General features: G+C 38.5%; 1 protein-coding gene across 4 annotated transcripts in view; it reads left to right on the top strand.

The window, feature by feature from the left end:
- lgr4 (leucine-rich repeat containing G protein-coupled receptor 4) overlaps window positions 1-19,534 on the top strand; it is a 125,882-nt gene extending 106,348 nt beyond the window's left edge. For 2 of the 4 annotated variants that reach the window (XM_041198031.1, XM_041198030.1), the window contains 6 exons: window positions 7,566-7,637; window positions 8,146-8,217; window positions 8,550-8,675; window positions 11,404-11,510; window positions 15,334-15,408; window positions 17,410-19,534. In XM_041198031.1, coding sequence (XP_041053965.1) covers window positions 7,566-7,637; window positions 8,146-8,217; window positions 8,550-8,675; window positions 11,404-11,510; window positions 15,334-15,408; window positions 17,410-18,686 — 1,729 coding nt within the window. In that variant the 3' untranslated portion in view covers window positions 18,687-19,534. The remainder of the gene's footprint in view (window positions 1-7,565; window positions 7,638-8,145; window positions 8,218-8,549; window positions 8,676-11,403; window positions 11,511-15,333; window positions 15,409-17,409) is intronic. The other 2 variants (XM_041198033.1, XM_041198032.1) reach the window with 2 other exon arrangements.
- The last annotated feature ends 781 nt before the right edge of the window (window positions 19,535-20,315 follow it).

Genomic DNA, 20,315 nt, shown 5'->3' with positions numbered 1-20,315 from the left:
TGACAATCCCAAAAATATGTTTGTTCAAACCCATGATTACAGTGACTAAGATATTGTAAGGAGCTCAGATGAAAAAATGTCAAGAGGTGGACACTGCTGAAATAGATAGTCTGCACCTCCGTTCCCGGTCACTAGCAACAAATTTGGGAAATAAGGGCCAAAAGAGATGGGACCATCAGCCAGAACAGGAAAGCTCTCGACAGTAATGGGCATCTCCCCCATTGAGTAAAGTCTCCGGCTCCAAAGGTAACCCGACCTGTTGCTGGTTACCATTGACCAGAATCTTTACTGGACCAGCCATATAAATACTGTAGTTACAAGACCAAGTGAGAGGCTTGGAAATCTGCAGCAAGTAACTCAACTCCTGACTCTCCAAAGCGTGGACACCATCTACAATGACAAGTCGGGATTGTGATGGAATACTTTCCCACTTGTCTGGATTAGTGTGGTCCACATTGACTGCAGCAGTTCAAAATGTGGCTCGCTACCACATCTAAGGAAGTTAGGACTGGGCAATAAATCGAAAGAAATAATGGGAATTTGCAAGTAAGGTACAGCAATAACCATGGGTATTTTTAATCAAAGCATAGATTGGACGAATCAGATTGACAAAGGTACCTGGAAGATGAGTTCAAAGTGTTTTTAGGACAGCTTCTTAGAGCAGCACATTCTTGAGCCAACCAGAGAGCAGGCTATTCTGGACCTGATAGTGTTTGGTAGTACAGAACTTGATTATCGCTGAAAAAGAGACATGCTGTGGAATCTTTTCATCTTGCATCATCAGGACGGATGGAAGAATGCTAAATTTCAAAGGGAACAACAATTTATACTTCATGAGAAAATATAGCTCACTTACGCGTGCTAGGAGCTACATATTTTCATTTGCAGGGTCCTGTCTTCTGCAGAGAAAAGGAAAATGTCCAGGTATTGCACCTTTTTCGAAAAAACAAAAGCATGGGAGACAGTAGCTCCCTGGTGCATTTGCCATGGCAATATCTCAACCAATCAGCATGCCTTTTGTCATGCAGTATAAATTATTGTTCCCTTTGAAATTTGGCATTCTTGCATCTGTCCTGATGAGTGCAAGATGAAAAGCTTTGACAGCATCAATATCTGGTAGTGTGCAATGAGGCAGGATTAATTAATGACCTCATAACAAAGGAGCATCTGGGTACAGTGATCATAAGCTAAATGCAAAATTCAGTCATGTTGAGGGAGAGAAGGTTGGGCCTAAGACTAGTGTTTTAAACTTAAATGTAGGCATTTGCAAAGGTATGAAGACAGCTGGCTAAAATGAACTGGGAAATTAGGTTAAAATGGTAGAGGTGCAGTGGCAGACATTTAAGGCAATATTTAATAACACTTAGCAAAGATGCATTCCAGTGGAAAAGAAAGACTCTAGGAGAAGAATGCACCATTCATTACCAACTAAGCAAGTTAAATATTGTATCAAATTGGGGGGAAAAGTGTATAATTCTGCAAGGATTAGTGGTAGGTTAGAAGATTGGACAAAATTTTAAAAATAGCAAAGAATGACTTTGGGAAAAAAAGGGAGAAATTAGCGTATGAGAGAAAGCTAGCTAGAAATATAAAAACAGATAGTAAGAGTTTCTGCAAGTATTTAAAAAGGATAAGAATGACTAAAGTGAATGTGGGTCCTCTGGAGAGTGAGTTTGGGGAATTAATGGGAAATAAGGAAATGGCAGAAGTGTTGAACATATATTTTGTCTGTCTACACTGTAGAAGACTCAGAAATACTTGTAAATCAAGGGGTGAAAGGGAGGGAGGATTTGAAAACAATTACAATCACCAGGGAAAGGGTATTAGAAAACTATTAAAACCAAAAGCTGACAAGTCCCCAGGACCTGATGGATTTCACCCTAGGGTCTTAAAAGAAGTGGCTGTGGAGATAGATGCATTAGTTTTAATTTTTCAAAATTCCTTCGATTCTGGATGGGTCCAATCAAATTGGAAAATAGCAGATGTAACTCCTGCATTCAAGAAAGGAGGGAGACAGAAAGCAAGAAGCTACAGCTCAATTGGCCTAACATCAGCCATAGGGAAATTGCTAGAGTCTATTATTGAGGTTAGAAAGTCTCAATGCAATCAAGCAGTGTCAGCATAGTTTTGTGAAAGAGAAATCATGTTTTACTAATTTATTAGAATTTTTTAAGAAAGTAACAAGCAGCATGGTTAAAGGGGAACCTGTGGATATGCTATACTTAGATTTCTAAAAGGCAGGGAGTAGGGATTAATGGGCCATTTTTGGGTTGGCAAGCTGTAACTAATGGAGTGTCACAGGTATCGATGCTGGGGCCTCAACTATTTACAATCTATATCAATGACTTGAATGAAAGGAACAAATGTATGGTTGCTAACTTTGCTGATGACTCAAAGATAGGTGGGAGAGTAAATTGTGAGGAGGCCATAGGGAGTCTGCAAAGGGATATAAATGAGTAAAGATTTGGCAGATGAAGTATAATGTGGAAAAATGTGAACTTGTTCACTTTGGTAGGAAGAATAGAAAAGCATATAAGAATAAAAAGCATATTAAATGGAGAAAGATTGCAGAACTTGGCGGTACAGAGGGATCTGAATATCCAGGCACTTGGGTCACAACAAGTTACTATATAGGTTGTTACAACGCTATGCCCCTTTATTTTTGAAAGTATGATTTTTCAACTTTCAACTGGCTGGAAATTTTGCAGTTTAAACTGAGACAGAACAAACTGCTTAAAAAATGCAAGGCCACATTCCAAGGTGGAAGTGAAAAACCAACAAATCACTCAAGATAGAGACATTTCCTATAGTCTGGACACCCATAGGAACTGTCTAAGGAAGAGACATTAAAAATGTAAAGTACTGGATATTGAAACAATGCTGCCACAGACAGACCCGCCCCAAAAAAAACCTCTTGGATATACACAATGGGTGAAATATTTCAAGGCAGGGTTGCCAGCCGCTAGATGGAGATTTCAGGTGGCATCTAGAAAGCGTGGGCGTCCAGAAAGTGTTTGGCAGAGGAAAAGAGCTGAGGGCTGCTGCTCTTACCCTCTCTCTCTCCCTTTTGGAATAAGCGTGTCACCCATTTCGAGAAGCTAACTCTACCAGCGAACAGAGATCTCGTAATATTTCCAACATCTACATCTGACTGAAAACAGCTAACCTAAATCGGCCGCAAAGTTTAAAATTTACGCCTCGAGGACAATCAAAGGACACTTAACCATATATTCTTTAACTTTTTTTTGTTGGACTCTAACTCCTCTTACCTCTGACACCTGTTTTTGTATGTGTGTGTCCTAATGACTGCATGAGGGATGAATGCTTCTCACATTTTTATTACTTTTCTCAGCTTTAGTGCTTAATAAATTTGCCCTTTTTTGACTGAAGTAAACCTTGTTTGATTGGCTTCTTATTGTTCACAGCTTAAATAGTTAAATACATTCTGATTTGGATAAGGCATATCCTCGTAAAAACAAACTTAAACCTTTGATGTTACCAACCGAGGAGGTTGAATACAGGGGCGATGCTTCTCACCAGGTCATATCAAGGTACAGCAAGTAATTAAGAAGGCAAATGGAATGTTGTCATTTATTGCAAGGGAAATTGATTATTAAAGTAAGGAAGTTTTGCTACAATTATACAGGGTGTTGGTGAGACCTCATCTGGAGTACTGTGTACAGTTTTGGTCTCTGTACTTAAAGGGTATAATTGCAGTTCCAAGCAGGGTTCATTCAACTGATTCCTGGAATGAAAGGCTTGTCTTAGGAGGAAAAATTGCACAGATTGGGCCTATATCTGTTGGAGTTTAGACGAATGAGAGGTGATCTTATCCTTCCAAGGTTTGTGGGCATTGCTGGCAAGGCCTGCATTTGTTGCCCATCCCTAATTGCTCTTGGATTGAGTGGCTTGCTAGACTATTTCAGGGGGCAGTTAAGAGATCTTGAGGGGGTTTGATGCTGAGAGGATGCTTCTCCCTGTGGGAGAGACTCAATCTAGAGGACACTTTGAAAATAAGGGGTCGCCCATTTAAGATGGAGGTGAGAAATCTTTTCTCTAAGGATCATTAGTTTGTGGAATTCTCTTCCCCAGAGTGTAGTGGAGGCAAAGGAGTGGGTATAGGGAATAGAGAGGAAAGTAGAGTTGAGAACAGTCAGATCAGCCATGATCTTATCAAATGGTGGAGCAGGCTTGAGGGGTCAAATGGCCTACTCCTAATTTGTATAGACGTATGTGTGTAAATTCTTGCCCTTTTCAAAGATGCTCACATCCCATGAAAGAATAAAAAAAAATATGTTGCTCTCGGTTCAGACCTTTCTCTGTAGTGAAGAGATACTCCTTCAAACAGCAGGCTTCCCCGACACCAGAACCACAGGGCTTGAAGTGGGATTCAGGATTTGTGGTAAAATTCTAGCCTGTCTGGAAACCGAAGAGCCATCCTATTTTAGGTGAATTCAGCCTCCGTCTTGCTCCTCAGTGTTCCAGGGCACGTTCAGGTGCCTGACCTGGGCACTCAGGTTCCTGGCCATGACAGATCAGGGCACTTCCTCCGCCTGCAATGTTCCATTGCATATTCCTACCTTTTGTAACAGTTTGGAGTGATGTGGTGTCTTTCTCAAGGAGAATGTCGAGTCTGATTACACAAGTCATTAAGTAACCATGCTGTAAATGTGGAGAGCTGGAGGACACAGATTCCCTCTATGCTTTAAAAAAAAAAAAATGACGGATTAATAATTCAGTGAAGGCTGTAAGGTCCTCTTAACTTCCACATCAGCCGCCAGTTTGCAGCTCAAGTGAAGCTGCGTTGCGTATAACCTTTAGTTGTTTCCTGTCATGGACTGCATGAGAATATTTTTGTGTAAATTTAAGAATTTGAGTTTTTATGAACTGACATACAATATGCTTTTTGGGATTCACTTTTGGACCTTCTTTCGGTTTTGGCGACTAATTGTGTTTTGTTGTGGTTTATAGCTTGTGTGTTGACTTTTTGGAGGGATTAAGAATTGTTATTGTTACTAAGATCTGCTGGTTTCAGCTTTCATTCAGGTTCCACTCTTTAAGCAGGTGTAAGGAGTGTATGCAAAGAGGATAAATGCCAGTGGGAATGTTGAGTTTTTTTAAAAAGCCTCGGAGCTGGGTTGGCTTGCTTTGCTAATGGAGATCTGTTTATATTAATGTAACAATAATGTTAATGCGGCAACGTAATGGACATTGGTTTATCATGTGACTTAAATCATCACTTTTTTTTTTTAAAAAGTCATGGTTCCTGTACACTCTAAGCACATTTTATGTCTCCACAGTTTTGTGTAGGCACCATCAATCCTTATTTGTACTGTCCTTATGAACTTTTCTTGAGGTGGGAGGGTGACAAATGGTTACCTTCTCTGCCAAGATAACTTTACTTGCTGTAGGCTAGTAGTACTGTACAGCCTATCACAGCTATTAAATCCCTTAGCTGAAATTGGAGGCAAGCTGAGACATATGCAGTCATCTAGCTCTGTAACAACAGTTCTATTCAGTGCATCCATTTACAAAAAGCAAAGTGAATTCTCTTCTTTACTGTTTATTGACCATTCAAAACTAATTCTGAGAAGGATGAGTAAAGTTAATATCATGAAGCGGTGTGCCATGCAGATTCAACCTGCACACAGCATTATGGTGGCCTTACATTTTGTATGTTGGCTTGCCTGAAAAGCCATGGCCTGTATCAAAGTGTATGCAACAGTGACTGAACTATATTTCTATTGTACTAATAAGGCATACGCTATAAAGGCATGTTGCTTATGAAAACGGTGAGCTTTTTCTCAATAGGATTCATGGGACTTGAATTGATTAGTAGTAGATATGGGTGAACCATATCTGCAACTTAAAATAAAATCAGGCTTCTTGAAACTTTTTTGTAAAGCAGGACTTAAACATGTAGCCACAGATATATGAAGAAATTCTATTTGTCACGTTAAGCACCAGTTAGGTTCAGATTTTATAAACTTGATGTCCATTGTTAGGGACAGGGGAGAGGGGCAATCTGAAGTACTTTATTTTTCTTGCTGTTTGTCCATAAAGCAGAGGTGTTTTAATTGACTGTTAATAAATGGTTAATTTGAAATAGACTGTGGCGTGTTTTCCCAACCCCTCTGTGAAGTCAATTTTAAAGTGACTCACAGCAGTTTCTCTTTAGGGTCAAATCAGAAGTATTGTTTATTCATACATTCAAACCTGGCAGATGGTTGTTGCAACTACATACACGCACACAAACAAACAAAAAGATAGGAAAGAAAACAGTTTTACAACTAGGAATAACTTAAAACAAAAGAAACAAAGATATGAATATTAATTCACATGAATGTTAAAGTCCAGGATGTCAGAGTCCAGTGAAGGTTTCTTCAGGTAGGAGTTAAAGTTCAGGCGGGTTCAGCGAGCTGGAAGCAGGAGTTGCTGAATTCCTTCAAAGTTGCTGATGACATAGCAAGATGAGGTTGGTATACAGAGACTTGGTCCACTGTACAGGTGATGCAGGAATCTTCCAGAGAACCAGACTTCGAGGAAATTTACACTTGAGCCAAGCTTTGTTGACAGCCTGGAGTCCTGCTTTGGTGTTGACAGGCTGGAAGTTAACAGCAGACTTCCCTGGGAGTCCAGGGATGTAACATTAAAACTTTCCAAAGACCAAAGGAGCTTGCGTCATGTGGTGTTGCCCATTGATGAGTTAGTTTCAGGCTAACAATCAGTTTCTGTGTCTCTGGTCAAAAAGTAATTGTTTGCCTTAGTAGATGGATGGTGGCCACAGCACCTCCACAGGTATAACTAGTTTTGATGGTGCGCTCTCTCTCTCTCTCTCTCTCTCTCTCTCTCTCTCTCTCTCTGTCTCTCTCTCTATTATAATTCCAGGCTGGGGAGGCAGACGATCTGCTCCCTAGTTTCACTGATTATAATGGGTCTACACAATGTTAGGTGTGAGATTCCGCAAAGATGAGGGTTGAGCTTTGTCCTGTAATTACTGTTGGAAGTTTCCAGAACTGTAGCCAACTTGCAAATCATGTGACCTATAGCAGCCATGTTTTTTGGTCCAACAAAGCCCATTTTTAAATAAGCGGTAAGGTCTGATTTAAACAGTTTATGATCTGTTTCATGTATAACGCTATTTTAAGCACATTTTTCTTATCCTTCTAGTTTACAAATGTAAATGACCATAGTAACCTTAGTTTTCCAAAACAATTGCAACTTACCAGGTAACTTTGGACCTTAATAATGGTTATGTAAGTGTTCTTTATGTTGTCCATGGTCCAATTATTGCCATGATAAACTACAATAAGCAATATTTAACATAAATTATAAAGAACTGATCAGTTGGCAAAGGTTTTCTTTCAAGTTTCCCCCACTTGCAATTTATATTAATCCATTGTTGTGGCCTGGTGGATGTAAGCATAAGACAAACTGAGAATACCAAAACTAAATCAATCTCTTCCATCTTTTTCTTGCTAATTAAAGTGAATGTATTGCCAAGGCAAGTTTTTTCATTAGATTTTTAACCAATTCTGGTATTTTTTTTTAAATTATCTTTGCAGTTCCTTAAAGCGCAATGAAATCAAAGAGATAAAAACTGACACATTCCAGGGACTGGGGTCTCTGCATTTGCTGTGAGTACGCTTTTTGTATTTTCCCCATTTATTCGGTTCATTTTGCCAAAGCCCGATCCTGACTTTCATCATTTGTGATAGATTAAACATCTTATCTTCTAAGCAGAGGTGTGAACCGTAAGCATGGCTGTAGATTTCTACTGCGATGTCTGTACGTAGATCATTGTCTTTCCAATTGAACTTTAATTTGCGCAGGTATGGAATCTTGTTTGAAATACTGGACAGGAATTTTATGTTGAAAGATATTTTCTAACCATGCAATGTTCGCTATGTGTACATAGGAAAATTATCCTGGCAGTGGAATCTAAGAAAATTATATTTTTGGGATTTTAGTAACAGTAATTACTGAAAGCGACTTGAGATGCAATTGTAGGGGTAGTAGGAGAACATAGATTAATTGTCATTGACTTGTAATGGTAATAACTTACTGTTAGATTAAAGGTCAGAATGTAAACCAGTTCCTCTTCTGAAATGCACAAATAATCATTTTCCCCTGTTTCTTTTATAGTGACCTAAGTAAAAACCAGATCTCCACAATTCACAAGAATGCATTGGTTTCTTTGACTGAATTGACTAACTTGTAAGTGATTCAGGCCATTTCAAGTACTTCATTCATGTTGATTTTTTGCTTTATGATCATTGGGTTAAAATGTTGAATTTTATACTAAATGATTGATATATATTAGTTATACATTTAATTTTGACCTTTTCTTCCCAACATGTGTTGATCATTTTTTTGTCGTATTTAACATCTAATATGCGAAGCAATAGAGATACTGTAATTTTAGCATTTTAATATGTTTTATAAACCTGAAATTTGATTATTTGCCAGTCTTTCTCGAGTAGCACATTGAGCCAGGTTTATTAGCTAGAATGCACTAGTTCAGTTCACATGTTTTGTTCTCTTTTCAGAGACTTAAGTTCAAATCAGTTGAGTTATTTCCCGACAGCTGGGCTAAAAGGTCTAAATCAGCTTAAACTTTCTGGGAATGCTGGCCTAAAGGAACTGCTGATAGCAGAGGACCTCCCAAAGCTCAGGTTTGCTATTTGTGTTCTCTGGTCACTTTTTAGGATTTAAGTTGATTTTAATGTCATTTCTGTGTAATAAAACTTAATTAATTATGATGCAGAGAAAAAATAATACAGTGTGTGTTGTATTCCTAAAGTTTCTTCATCTGTAATTTTTGGATAGTTTCATAGGGATCAAGAGTTACAAAAGGGAGGTAGCTGTATGGATAAACAGCACTGCGTTCGGTTCAGGGGAAAAATATTTTGGTCTTGGAGTTAGTGCTGTTTGGATTCAACAGAATATCAGAGCTTAAGGGGTTAAATTATGAGGGCAAGTTGCATAGAGCCGGCTTGTATTTTCTTAACTATCGAAGATTAAGGTGATTGAAGTGTTTATGCCTATGCTTTTTACCAGCATGCACTGGTTGGGCTGAATGGCCTGTTTCTGTGCTGTACATCTTATGTAGTTAAAGCGTGTGATGGAGAGAAACTAACATTAAAATTAGAGCTGAGCTGCTCAAGGGTGAGGTCAGGAAGAACTTTTTTATGCAAAGGTTTGTGGAAATCTGGAATTGTCTTTTCCCCCCAACCCCTCACCCAAAAAAGTTGTTGAGGCTAGCTCAGTTGAAAATTTCAAAATTGAGCTGGGTAGCTTTTTGTTAGGTAAGAGTATTAAGGAATATGGAGCAAGGGCAGGAAAATGTGGTTAAGATGCAGATCAACCGTTATCTCATTTGAATGGTGGAGCAGACTTGAGGGGTCTGCTCCTGCTCCTATGTCCCTTCCAATATTCATGCGAGTCTTTAAGTCTGGGCTTCATCTTCATTCTGTTTTTGTAGGTCTGAGAACAGCAGATTTTAAATATTAGTTCAATTTTCTTTCCTCTGTGCTGTGACCATTACACCAGATTTTACATTGATATAACTTTGCCATGCTATTAAATTTTTTTCAAAGTAATTATAGATACTTAACTATGAAATCCAGTAACATTACACAAGGCAACTGCTGTAGCTTCAATAAAGGCATAACACATGACCTCTACCCTCTTCCACTCTGCAGTGGAACTCACTTCAAAATAAAACTGCTTGTTGCAGCCCAAGACCTTTTTTGGCTTGACTGGATGGCTGGTTCACATGGCATCCTTTCCTAGCCCAGAGTCCAACTATAGCTCAGCCGCTCCAGCTGTCTGCTTCCTAAGCTCTCCACAGTAACTCTAAAATAGCTTTTATCCCCTTTCATCTCTGATCCCATTGTTCTCACACCTCTTTGAAACTCAAATCCTTCCAAATATAAAATCTTTAATATCTCTATCTTACCTTTGCTTTCGAGTCAATATTATATTATATCCCCACTACTATTTACCTATGGAACTCCTGCAAGATGCAAACATGTTTCTTTGTACCTCTGACTCACCTTTGATATTGAAACAAACTCTCAACTTATTTAAAAATGCAAATGTTAGATCTAACCTATTTACTTGTACCTCAAACTTAACACCTCTAAACTTCTCACGTATCAAACCTCCCAGACAACCTGGCTCCTATTAAACTCTGCCCAGCCTAATTAAATCTCAATCTCTCATGCTCACACTCATGCACACACAAACAGACGCGCACACACATGCACCAGCCCTCTTTACAGAACAATATTCCCCTAAAATAATTTTAAAATCTGCTCTCACAATATCAAGTTTTGAGAGGGTAAACAACAAAAGATGGTTTCCATTGTTTGAGAAATCAATAATAAGATGTAGACTGAGAATTTTCATAAAGGGAGACATTAAAAGAATTTTTTTCTGGATAAATAAAAATTATTAGAACAAAGGATGTGCTTTATCAGAAATAGCCATTCAGCCGTATACTTTAATTTAAAAGAGTTAAGCATTTGAAAAAGAAAATATTAGGACACAGGGAAATAGGACTAAAGTATTTGACTCCAGTTGAAGACCTAGCACCAACACAGTGGACCCAAATGTGCAGTAATCCATGGTTATGGTAACTTGTGCTACTTGGTGACTGTTTAGGTAGTTTATACAAGTGGCATTGGCAAGTGCCCGTGAATTGGTTACTTGCTAATCTTGTGGGCACTGTTGTTTTTGTTACAGATTTCCTTTTGTCCCCCATTTCTGTGTAGCTCCTATACCATACCATGCGTGAAGTACAAAGTATGCAATAGTTCAGTTAACATTTATTCTCCCTGTCCGAGTTAACCTGAAATCTTTCATGTGCTTTATTGCAAATGTTTTTTTAAAAAGGTTTTGATATCAAACTGCACATCTAAATGTAGCTTGCAATGCAAACTTGAATGTCTAATTGCAAGATCAGAACAAAATATCTTCATTAGTTGTTCCTGATAGATTAATGCCTTTTCACCAACACACATTTGTCTTGCATTGTACTACTGTCACAGCTAAAATCACATGAATGACAATCAACTTAGTGTTTCTTTAAGAGAACATAACTCAATGGCTAAGTACCAGTGACCCATAGCATTCTTCCCTGCCTGATCAGGCTGTGGAAACTTACCTATAATTCTTAGAGAATGTCATAGCAACCCAACTTACCTAATAAGTGTTACCCAATAGTTTAGAAGACTAAAAAATGTCATGCCTAAGCTTAGAGAAGTAAATGACTCTTGAGCACTGCATACGTGCCACAGCTCAGTTTTTGTATCCAGTACTAAAGAATAAAAATTCAAGTTATTAAAATAATCAAATGTTTTACATTGAAACAAGCTTGTTCTGTTTTATTCTTTATAGGACATTGATGGTTCCATATGCCTATCAGTGCTGTGCATTTAGTAACTCTGATACTGAAGGCCTCAAAAATCAGGAAGCAAGTATTCCTCCATTAGAAAAAAAGACTGGTAAGCTCAATTCACAAATTGTTGAACACTTACATAGCCTGCATTTAGATGACAAATTACTAATTTCAGGTGGTCAACAACCACAAAACCATATGGATACAAAGGAATTGATATGCTCCATTGCAAAAGCACTGCTAAGTAGCCAAAAAAAAGTTTACTAGTTAAGGTGGTGAAGCAGGCTCCTCACAGCCTTTCTGTTGAGAGGATTGTTGATTTTAGAAAGCAATTTTTGAAGAGGGTATAAAAAAATGACCGCAACTCACTTGATAGACTGATTAGATAGACTTTTTAACCCTATGGTTACTCTATTCCTTACAAACTTTGTTTTGTGTATTTTTTTCAATTGTTCATATAAATTATCCACTGCTGTCATCACCACCAAAAAGATGGACAGCCAAAAGTTCAGTACCTACCCTATTACGATCGATATTGCCCTAAGGGTGGGAGGTGTCAATTATATATCTTTCCCCTTTTAAGATTGCTGTAAACTGTTCAATCTTGTGACCTGGTTAAAACGTATCTAACTTGTGTGGTTAAGTCAAATTTTCTCGACCATTAATATTAGATTTAAGATTGTAACATTTTGGAGTGCAAAAATATTAGTAATTGGAGACATGGACCATCGTAAGTGTAGCATGCCTGGGATAAGTAAGGAACTTTGGATCTGTGGTTCCCAAAGCTTTCAACCATTGTGTGTGTTTTTCACCTCCTGTCTGAGTCTGAATAGTCAACTACTCTATATTATTGTGTCATACCAGGATGATAGAAGGCAACTAGACAGACTATGGTCGTCTTTCATCTAGCTATTGCTGTGCTCCTCAGTATTCTCTTATATCATCAGAAAACCTGAGCTTTTTAACTATCAAAGGAGCATAAAATCGAGTGGCTGATCTGAATCCCATCCCATCCCCCCCCCCCCCCCCCCCCGCCATTCTGACCAGGCATTTTGGTTTAAGATCAGGGCTGGATTCTCAAAATCCCTTTGGATTTATATGCAATTGATGATCAAATTGAAGGCAGTGGAAAATGTCTGCAAATTTAGATATCCTAATTATGACTCCATCCTCCAAGTTATTAATAAAATTCAAGATAAAAGCAGACGCAACGCTGACCACTTTTTAGCAGATCATTAACCAACAGCTGATCCCCATCTAGCCAGTTGATAATCCAGTCTAATGCTTTGCCATCTATCCCTGGATCTGAATCTTTGACAATGCCCCACATGATAGATTATTGTATCAGATAAAATCCAGATATATCGCATCCACTGAGTTACTTCAGTTGCTACTCTGAAAACCTGGTCCCGGTAAAACATTGTGCTCTATCCCCAGCATAGTAGCAATTACTGCACAGTCAAAATAAGGCCTACAAGTTTGTCATTTGGGGATTTCCATATAACCCTTTTTGAAAATATAACCATTTTTTTCCACCCCCCTCAGTCCTTCATGATCTATCTTTGGTTGTCTCTTGAAAATATCAGTATGGGAATTTGCAGTGTTTTGAGCCAACTCCTTCAGAACCTTGACTGAAAGTTATCAGAGCCCAGGGCTTATAAACTTTGAGCTTCTGTTGCCTCTGCTATAAGAACACTAGAATTTAATAAATAGGAGTAGGCCATACAGCCACTTGCGCCTGCTCCACCATTTAATCTGAATATGGCTGCTCCTCAGCCTCAACTCCACTTTCCCATCCACACTTCATATCCGTTGATTCTGAGTGACCAAAAATCTTTGTCTATGTATTCAGTAATGGAGCATCCACAATCCTCTGAGAGAATTTCAAAGACTCCCAACCCTTTGCATAAAGAAATTTCTCCTCATCTCAGTCCTAAATTATCATCCCCTTATCCTGAGACTGTGCCCTCCATGTTCTAGATTCTGCAGCTGTGCACCTTCAGAATCTTTTACGCTTCAGTGAGATAACCTCTCATTCTTCTCAACTCCAGAGAGTTTAAGGCCCAATTTACTCAGCCTCTTACTATGGGACACCTCTCTCTTCCCAGAAACCAATCTAGTGAATCTTCACTGTACCACATCCAAGGCAAGTATACCTTTCCTTAGATATGGAGACCAAAACTGTGGCCAGTACTCCAGGTGTGGTCTCACCCAAGGCTCTGTACAGTTGTAGGAAGACTTCTTTATTCGTGTACTCCTTATATAACTCCTTGCAAATTTAAAGGCTTCCAGTTAACACATACTGTTAATTGTTTCCCCTCCCATTATTTTAACAGTGAAAGCTGTTGCAAATCAGTGGATTTGATTTTCAGCAACTTCCCTGTCCTCAGCCGCCATCTCCCCATTTGACCCTTTAGTGGCCCACCATGTCTCTAAACTCTAATTTAATTATCTTTTGTTCACTTTCTCTCTGCATCTTGGATTTTTTTCTATTTCTCAGCTTGTCTTTATATATGCCTATACCCTATTCCTTTCTTTAATACTTTAGAATTTTGTATGCTTCCGTCATCCGTGTCTTCAATAACTGTTGATTTTGACTTATTTCAAGGTTAACTTTCCATAAAAATGGGTTTAATATGCTTCCTTTTATGCTCTTCCCTCATCTCTTTCTGCTGTGAAAATAACAAGATTATAATCGTTAGACCCCAGCTGTTCCCTTGTTTACCCCTTCATCATTGGTTACTATCAAATCTACTCCACATTCTCATAATTTTCAATGAATGCCCAATCACACCTCAGTCAGTGTTGGGCTAATTGAGGTGACTCATGATCTTAACGGAGAAATCAACAACTTATCAACTTTATGGTCTCTCATAGCAGTACAACTACTTCCTTTCATTTGAGTTGCTTATTAATTTCACTGATTTTTTTCTAAAGAGACTCCTTTCTATTTCCAATACACTTTAGTCTCCCTACTTCAAGGTTACTTTTCAAATTATCTGATTTTTATTTTAGCACTAAATTTTGGTTGTCCTTTTTTGACTCTGGGTAGTTTGAATTTTTGCACCACAAAAAAAGAATTATTAGTAGTGGACTATGTCCTTTTTCTCAGTTAAGCATAATACCTCCTTGATGAGCAATTTCTCACCAATTCTAATTTATTTTCTGCTTTGTTCTTCATAAAGTGCACCATCCTGTTGGGGTTATCTTCATCTTCCTTCTCGATCCAAGTTTCATTTACCACTGTGATGTTTTACTTGTTTCCTATTAACTTTATTTCCAGCTCACGTACTTCTTATACTCTGTCCAGTTATATAAATGCAGCTTTGCTCATCCTCCATAAACTTTAGACTACTCTACTCAACCTCCTTCGACGACTTCTATATGCACTCCCATTCTTGCACAGTATTAGTTTAAAATCTTCCTCGCTACCCCATTCATCTTATTTGACAGTTCAGATCAAGTGAAGATAATCCTTTCTGTATAGCTTTCCATTCTGCTACATTAGTTCCCCAAGGTTGTATAATCAATGTTCTTACACCATGTCTCAAGCCACACATTGGACTGCCTTATCTGTCTCTCCAGAACTGGTACAGTGTATGATACGGGATGGGGGAAGGAAGGCTGTCTTTCTTAGCCTTTCACCTAACTTCTCAAAATCCTCTTTTCACTCAAGTCAAAATGTATAGCCACTCAATCTCCATTTACAGAACCGTTTGTAGCTGCTGCTAAGTTCTGCTCTGGTTGACCCTGCCTATAATTGTAGATATCAGTGGCACAAGTCTGGATAAGTTGCAAATTTGGGATAATGATATCATGCTGGCATGCTCAATTCTGAAAAAGAAATGGCTTACAACGACTGTTATATAGTGTTTGTGGCACAGTATTGAAGTGATGAGTCATCAAACTTTCTGTGGTCTTTTCTTTAGGCCAAAGTATCGGTGATGAGATTAAAAATGAAGAAGCAAAGATTCAGCCCACAGTGCACTGTACTCCATCTTCAGGTACTATTCACAAAATTCCATGTTCAAGTTACTTTGCAACATATTGGCAGATAAATACTTAAAGAAAGTTGCTTAATGCTGGTTTCCTCTTTCTGATTTCTTTCTCTCTTTCTAAAGCTTTCTAAAGTATTTTTTAGGTGCCCTTTCTGTTCTCAAACTGAAATAGTTGAAGGTCTGGCATGCATAAGGAGCATTTTTAAACCAGCTAGTTGGAAATGAGCTCACAATAAGGGGATATGCTGCGAAGTAACCCAACACTGTTTCATTAATTAAAAAATAAAAACAAAAAAACTGCGGATGCTGGAAATCCAAAACAAAAACAGAATTACCTGGAAAAACTCAGCAGGTCTGGCAGCATCGGCGGAGAAGAAGAGTTGACGTTTCGAGTCCTCATGACCCTTCGACAGAACTGGAAGGGTCGAAGGGTCATGAGGACTCGAAACGGCAACTCTTTTCTTCTCCGCCGATGCTGCCAGACCAGCTGAGTTTTTCCAGGTAATTCTGTTTTTGTTCTGTTTCATTAATTCCCTCATCTCCAGAGAGCAGCCAGAGTAATTACCTTAGTGCAGCTGAGAGTGTTTTATGCTGTTTACAGTACCAACACAATTGTTGTCACATGCAAATAATCAATTAATTCTGTCAAATGCACAGGAGTCTGGAGTTACTGAAGTCAGTTATGCTTCTATTCCTGCATTCGTTCAGATCAACTAACTCAGTAGTATTTGAGGTTGCCAGAAAATTGGAAGAACAGCACTTCTGTCAACCTAAATTGAGAAAACACTGATGTCCTCAGGAATAGATCATAGATTGATTATGTATTGGATCTATCAGACAAAACCATTTAATTATCCATTTGCACTTATTTATCTAAGGACAAGCAATAGTACTGATTTTTTTTTTAACTTGTTTGCTGTGCACGTTCCCTTTAATCCAACATTGGAGGAAGGACCACCAGCTGCTTTGACCTCACTCTCTGGATCTCCCTCTGCCTCTCCACTTCTATCTTCTTTGAAAGCTTTCACATAGTCCATCTTTTTGACCAGGTTTTCAGTTTCACCCTTCTGCAATTTCTATTTATGATTCATTTTGGGGCATTTTTTAAACATAATTGCAAATTGTTGTCACTAAAAACTGTACGTTTCCCACGAAGAACAGTGGTCGCTGCCAGCACTCAGGTGGACAACCATTTTTAAAATGTCAAGACGTGATGCAAGTCAACAAGGCTTCAATTCAGCTTTTTGAGGGCTTGTTGAATTATGTTGATCAATAAAATTGCAGAAATTAAAATATAGCAAACAGTGTAACTAACATGGAGTGAACGTGAACGGTTGCCATAGCAACAGGAAATGAGAAACAAGTTAAAATTGGCAAACATATCTGGACAGCCTGAAATTCTCTAATTTGGACACTTGTTCTGTGAATGGGGAGGGGCAGACAATGTAGTATCAATTATTATCACGGATAATAGTGTCTGCTGTAATGCACTTATTAAAAAAATAAGGATTTTAATGGCTTATTAATTAAAATAAGTTTAATTATTGCACAATTGATCAAATAGGTTCAGAAAGTGTGTCTAAGCATAATAAAAGAATGGAATACAACAGTTTCATCAAAACAAATAGACAGTTATGTAAGGCTGCTGAAAGGATAATTACCTGCCTGGAGTATAGATGTAATTTAATAGGTAACAAGTGGCAAAATCGATAAAAGAGATGGACTATGCTAGCATCCCCATAGCTGTGCAACTGAGGGCATTTGAGGAGGCCTAGCAACCTTTTTATCATGAATGTGTGGATGTGAAACAGCATGCCTTGTAGTGTCTCTATGAAAACAATCTGCTGGTGCTTCAGAGCAGAGTCTCTTATACCTAGAAATTTATGGAAGTTTTTTTTCAGATGGGGAGAGAGAAAACAGCTTTTCTATTTGAAGTATATGCGTCAACAAACCTGCTTCAGTAAACCAATGATCTTCTAGTAATGAGTCTAATTTTGTCCCCATTAGGTGCATTCAAACCATGCCAACATTTGCTGGGAAGCTGGATGATTCGTTTGACTGTATGGTTCATCTTTCTAGTGGCGCTGATTTTCAATATTCTTGTTGTCGTAACAACATTTGCATCAAGTGCACCGTTGTCTTCTGCAAAGCTGTTTGTGGGTCTAATTGCAGCAGCCAATCTCTTAATGGGAATATATACTGGTACCCTGACTATTCTAGATTCAGTCTCTTGGGGAAATTTTGCTCGATTCGGTGCTTGGTGGGAGACGGGAAGTGGCTGCAAAGTTGCTGGATTCCTCGCCATGGTCTCTTCTGAAGCATCCATTTTCTTCCTTACCTTGGCATCTTTTGAACGGACTATGACCACACGTGACCTAATCAAAAAAGGGAAAAGCCATCGGCTGATGCACTTTCAGATAGCTGCTGCCTTTGCTGTCTTGGCTGCTGCAGTGATAGCTTGCCTTCCATGGTTTCATATTGGAGAATTTTCAGCATCCCCGCTCTGTTTGCCTTTCCCCACTGGTGAATCTCCTTCTTTGGGTTATACAGTAACTCTGGTGTTGCTAAACTCAATAGCCTTCCTGCTAATGGCAGTTATCTACACAAAGCTCTACTGCAATTTGGAAAAAGAGGATCTTGCAGAAAATTCTCAGTCAAGTATGATTAAGCATGTTGCCTGGTTAATTTTCACCAACTGCATTTTCTTCTGTCCTGTTGCTTTTTTCTCATTTGCACCTCTTATCAGTGCAATCTCCATCAGCCCTGAAATAATGAAGTCCGTAACACTAATCTTCTTTCCACTGCCTGCTTGTCTGAATCCTGTTCTTTATGTTTTCTTCAATCCTCGATTCAAAGAAGACTGGAATATGTTGAAATGGCGTCCAAAACAAAAAGACAAATCGGTTGCAGTTACAGTGAACGCTCAAAGCAGCTGTGTGACACCGGAATTCTTCTATGACTGTGGAATGTATACCCACCTACAGGGTAATATCACTGTATGTGACTGTTGTGAATCATTGTTATTGACAAAACCTTCAACGTGCAAACACTTAGTGAAGTCACAAAGCTGCCCAGCTCTGGCTGTGGTGCCTTGCCAGCGGCCCAACGGCTACTGGTCAGACTGTGGGACGCAGTCTGCTCATTCAGAATATGCTGACGAGGGAGACTCCTTTGTTTCAGATAGTTCCGACCAAGTACAGGCCTGTGGAAGGGCCTGCTTCTATCAAAGTCGGGGATTTCCTTTGGTTCACTATGCGTATAATATTCCAAGGATCAAAGACTAACTGCAGAAGACTTAATGCCAGGAAGGTACATGTATGAACACTTAGAAACAATCTAACTTTTCCTTGTGTGAACTTTTATTCTGGGAAGCACTTTTTCTTCAATCTGACAGTTGTCAAAAGAAAAGGGAATCACATTCAATAAGTTTTTTTTTGAGCCATCTGTTCTTACAAAAAGAGAATTACCCAAACAGATTAATTGTGTGTGTGTATGCTATATAACTACAGAATCTTACAATGGTGTTTATAAACTTGTTGACAAGAAAGATTTATTTTTAAAAATAGCTACTATTTTTATGGTGCATTCTGTCTCATAGTCATGCAATTTTGCTGTGTTTTTGTCCTTTAAGTAGCTGTTTGCTTATATTTACAGTGTCATTTTCTGGAAAATTCACTGCCAGATTGTATTGCTGTTTCTTCACAGCATATTCCCTGCTGAGTAACTTAACACTTGCCTGCGCTGAAGAATAAACAGAAGCTCCACACAGTTAGCATAAACAAATGTGAATACCATATTTTGGGTTCATCACTTGTAGTTCCTCAGGAGGTTAGGAGATGCCAAAAATTACTTCCAAAACTGAAATTTCAGGAATGGGTTGTAGATACTGTGCATATGACACATTTTCAAATTTGTATTGTAAATTATTGGATTAAAATATAAAGGGGTATTCTTTTATGTACTCATTTTAAGTAATGGTAACTACCTCTTAAATAAAGTTGACCACCAGTAGCTGTTTACCTGATTGTGGTCTATATACAGTACATGGTTTTAACGTTTCTTGTCTTGTAAATAGTTTTGGATGTACATTATCACCATGTTATAAAAATAAAGCAGAATCTTTGTAAATCAATATTAAAATGTAACTTTTTGTAGTTTTTACTATGTGGAATGGATTATTAATATTTTAATTTCAAGCCAAAATATTCACAAGTAAAAATTTAAAAATTCTCCAGCCTTCAATTTTGTGTAATTATTGATCACAAAAATAATTCACAGAAATTAACTTCATATTGTCAGAGTAACTATATAGTCAATAGTATAAAATTAAGTCACTGCTTTAACAAAAGCCACATATTACCCAAAAAGGGCCAACATCTACAATGACATAAAATTGAAAGGAATTTCCTGTATTGTATTGACTGCTGGTGGAATTAAGGAGTTTGAACATGTCTTTCTCTGCACTTAATTGAACTGTCAAAGCAGTCATTTTTTAACACTACTTTCTTGGAGTTTCTTGTACTGCTGGTTATAACTACCCCAGGGTGCTTTTACCAGCAGAAGCATAAAAGCTGACTAAGTGTGGCCTGAGTCCCTAAAGTTCTGCTGACCTCCCCTCACTGTACAGGTGGTGTGTGTTTTCACTTTGAGACAGTCGTCTGTCTCATAATTTTTAGAAGGGGCGGGGGTTTAATTTAACATGCAGCTTGCCCAAGCGCAAGGAGGATGTTGATTAACGGACAGGAAACTATGGCCGGGATTGGCGGGCAGGACCCATCGCGGGCGAGGCGACGCTTCAGCCAGAAGTCCATTGAATTGCGGCAGGACTGGACGATCCCGGCAGCAAGCGGGAGCGGAAAATTCCGCCCTAAGAGTTTGAAAAAATGGATGCTGCTTGAATTAGAAAAGGTTTT

The sequence above is a fragment of the Carcharodon carcharias genome, chromosome 10 (genome assembly GCF_017639515.1).
Source record: "Carcharodon carcharias isolate sCarCar2 chromosome 10, sCarCar2.pri, whole genome shotgun sequence".
Taxonomy (NCBI): Eukaryota; Metazoa; Chordata; class Chondrichthyes; order Lamniformes; family Lamnidae; genus Carcharodon; species Carcharodon carcharias.
This window is presented reverse-complemented; position numbering and strand designations above follow the sequence as displayed.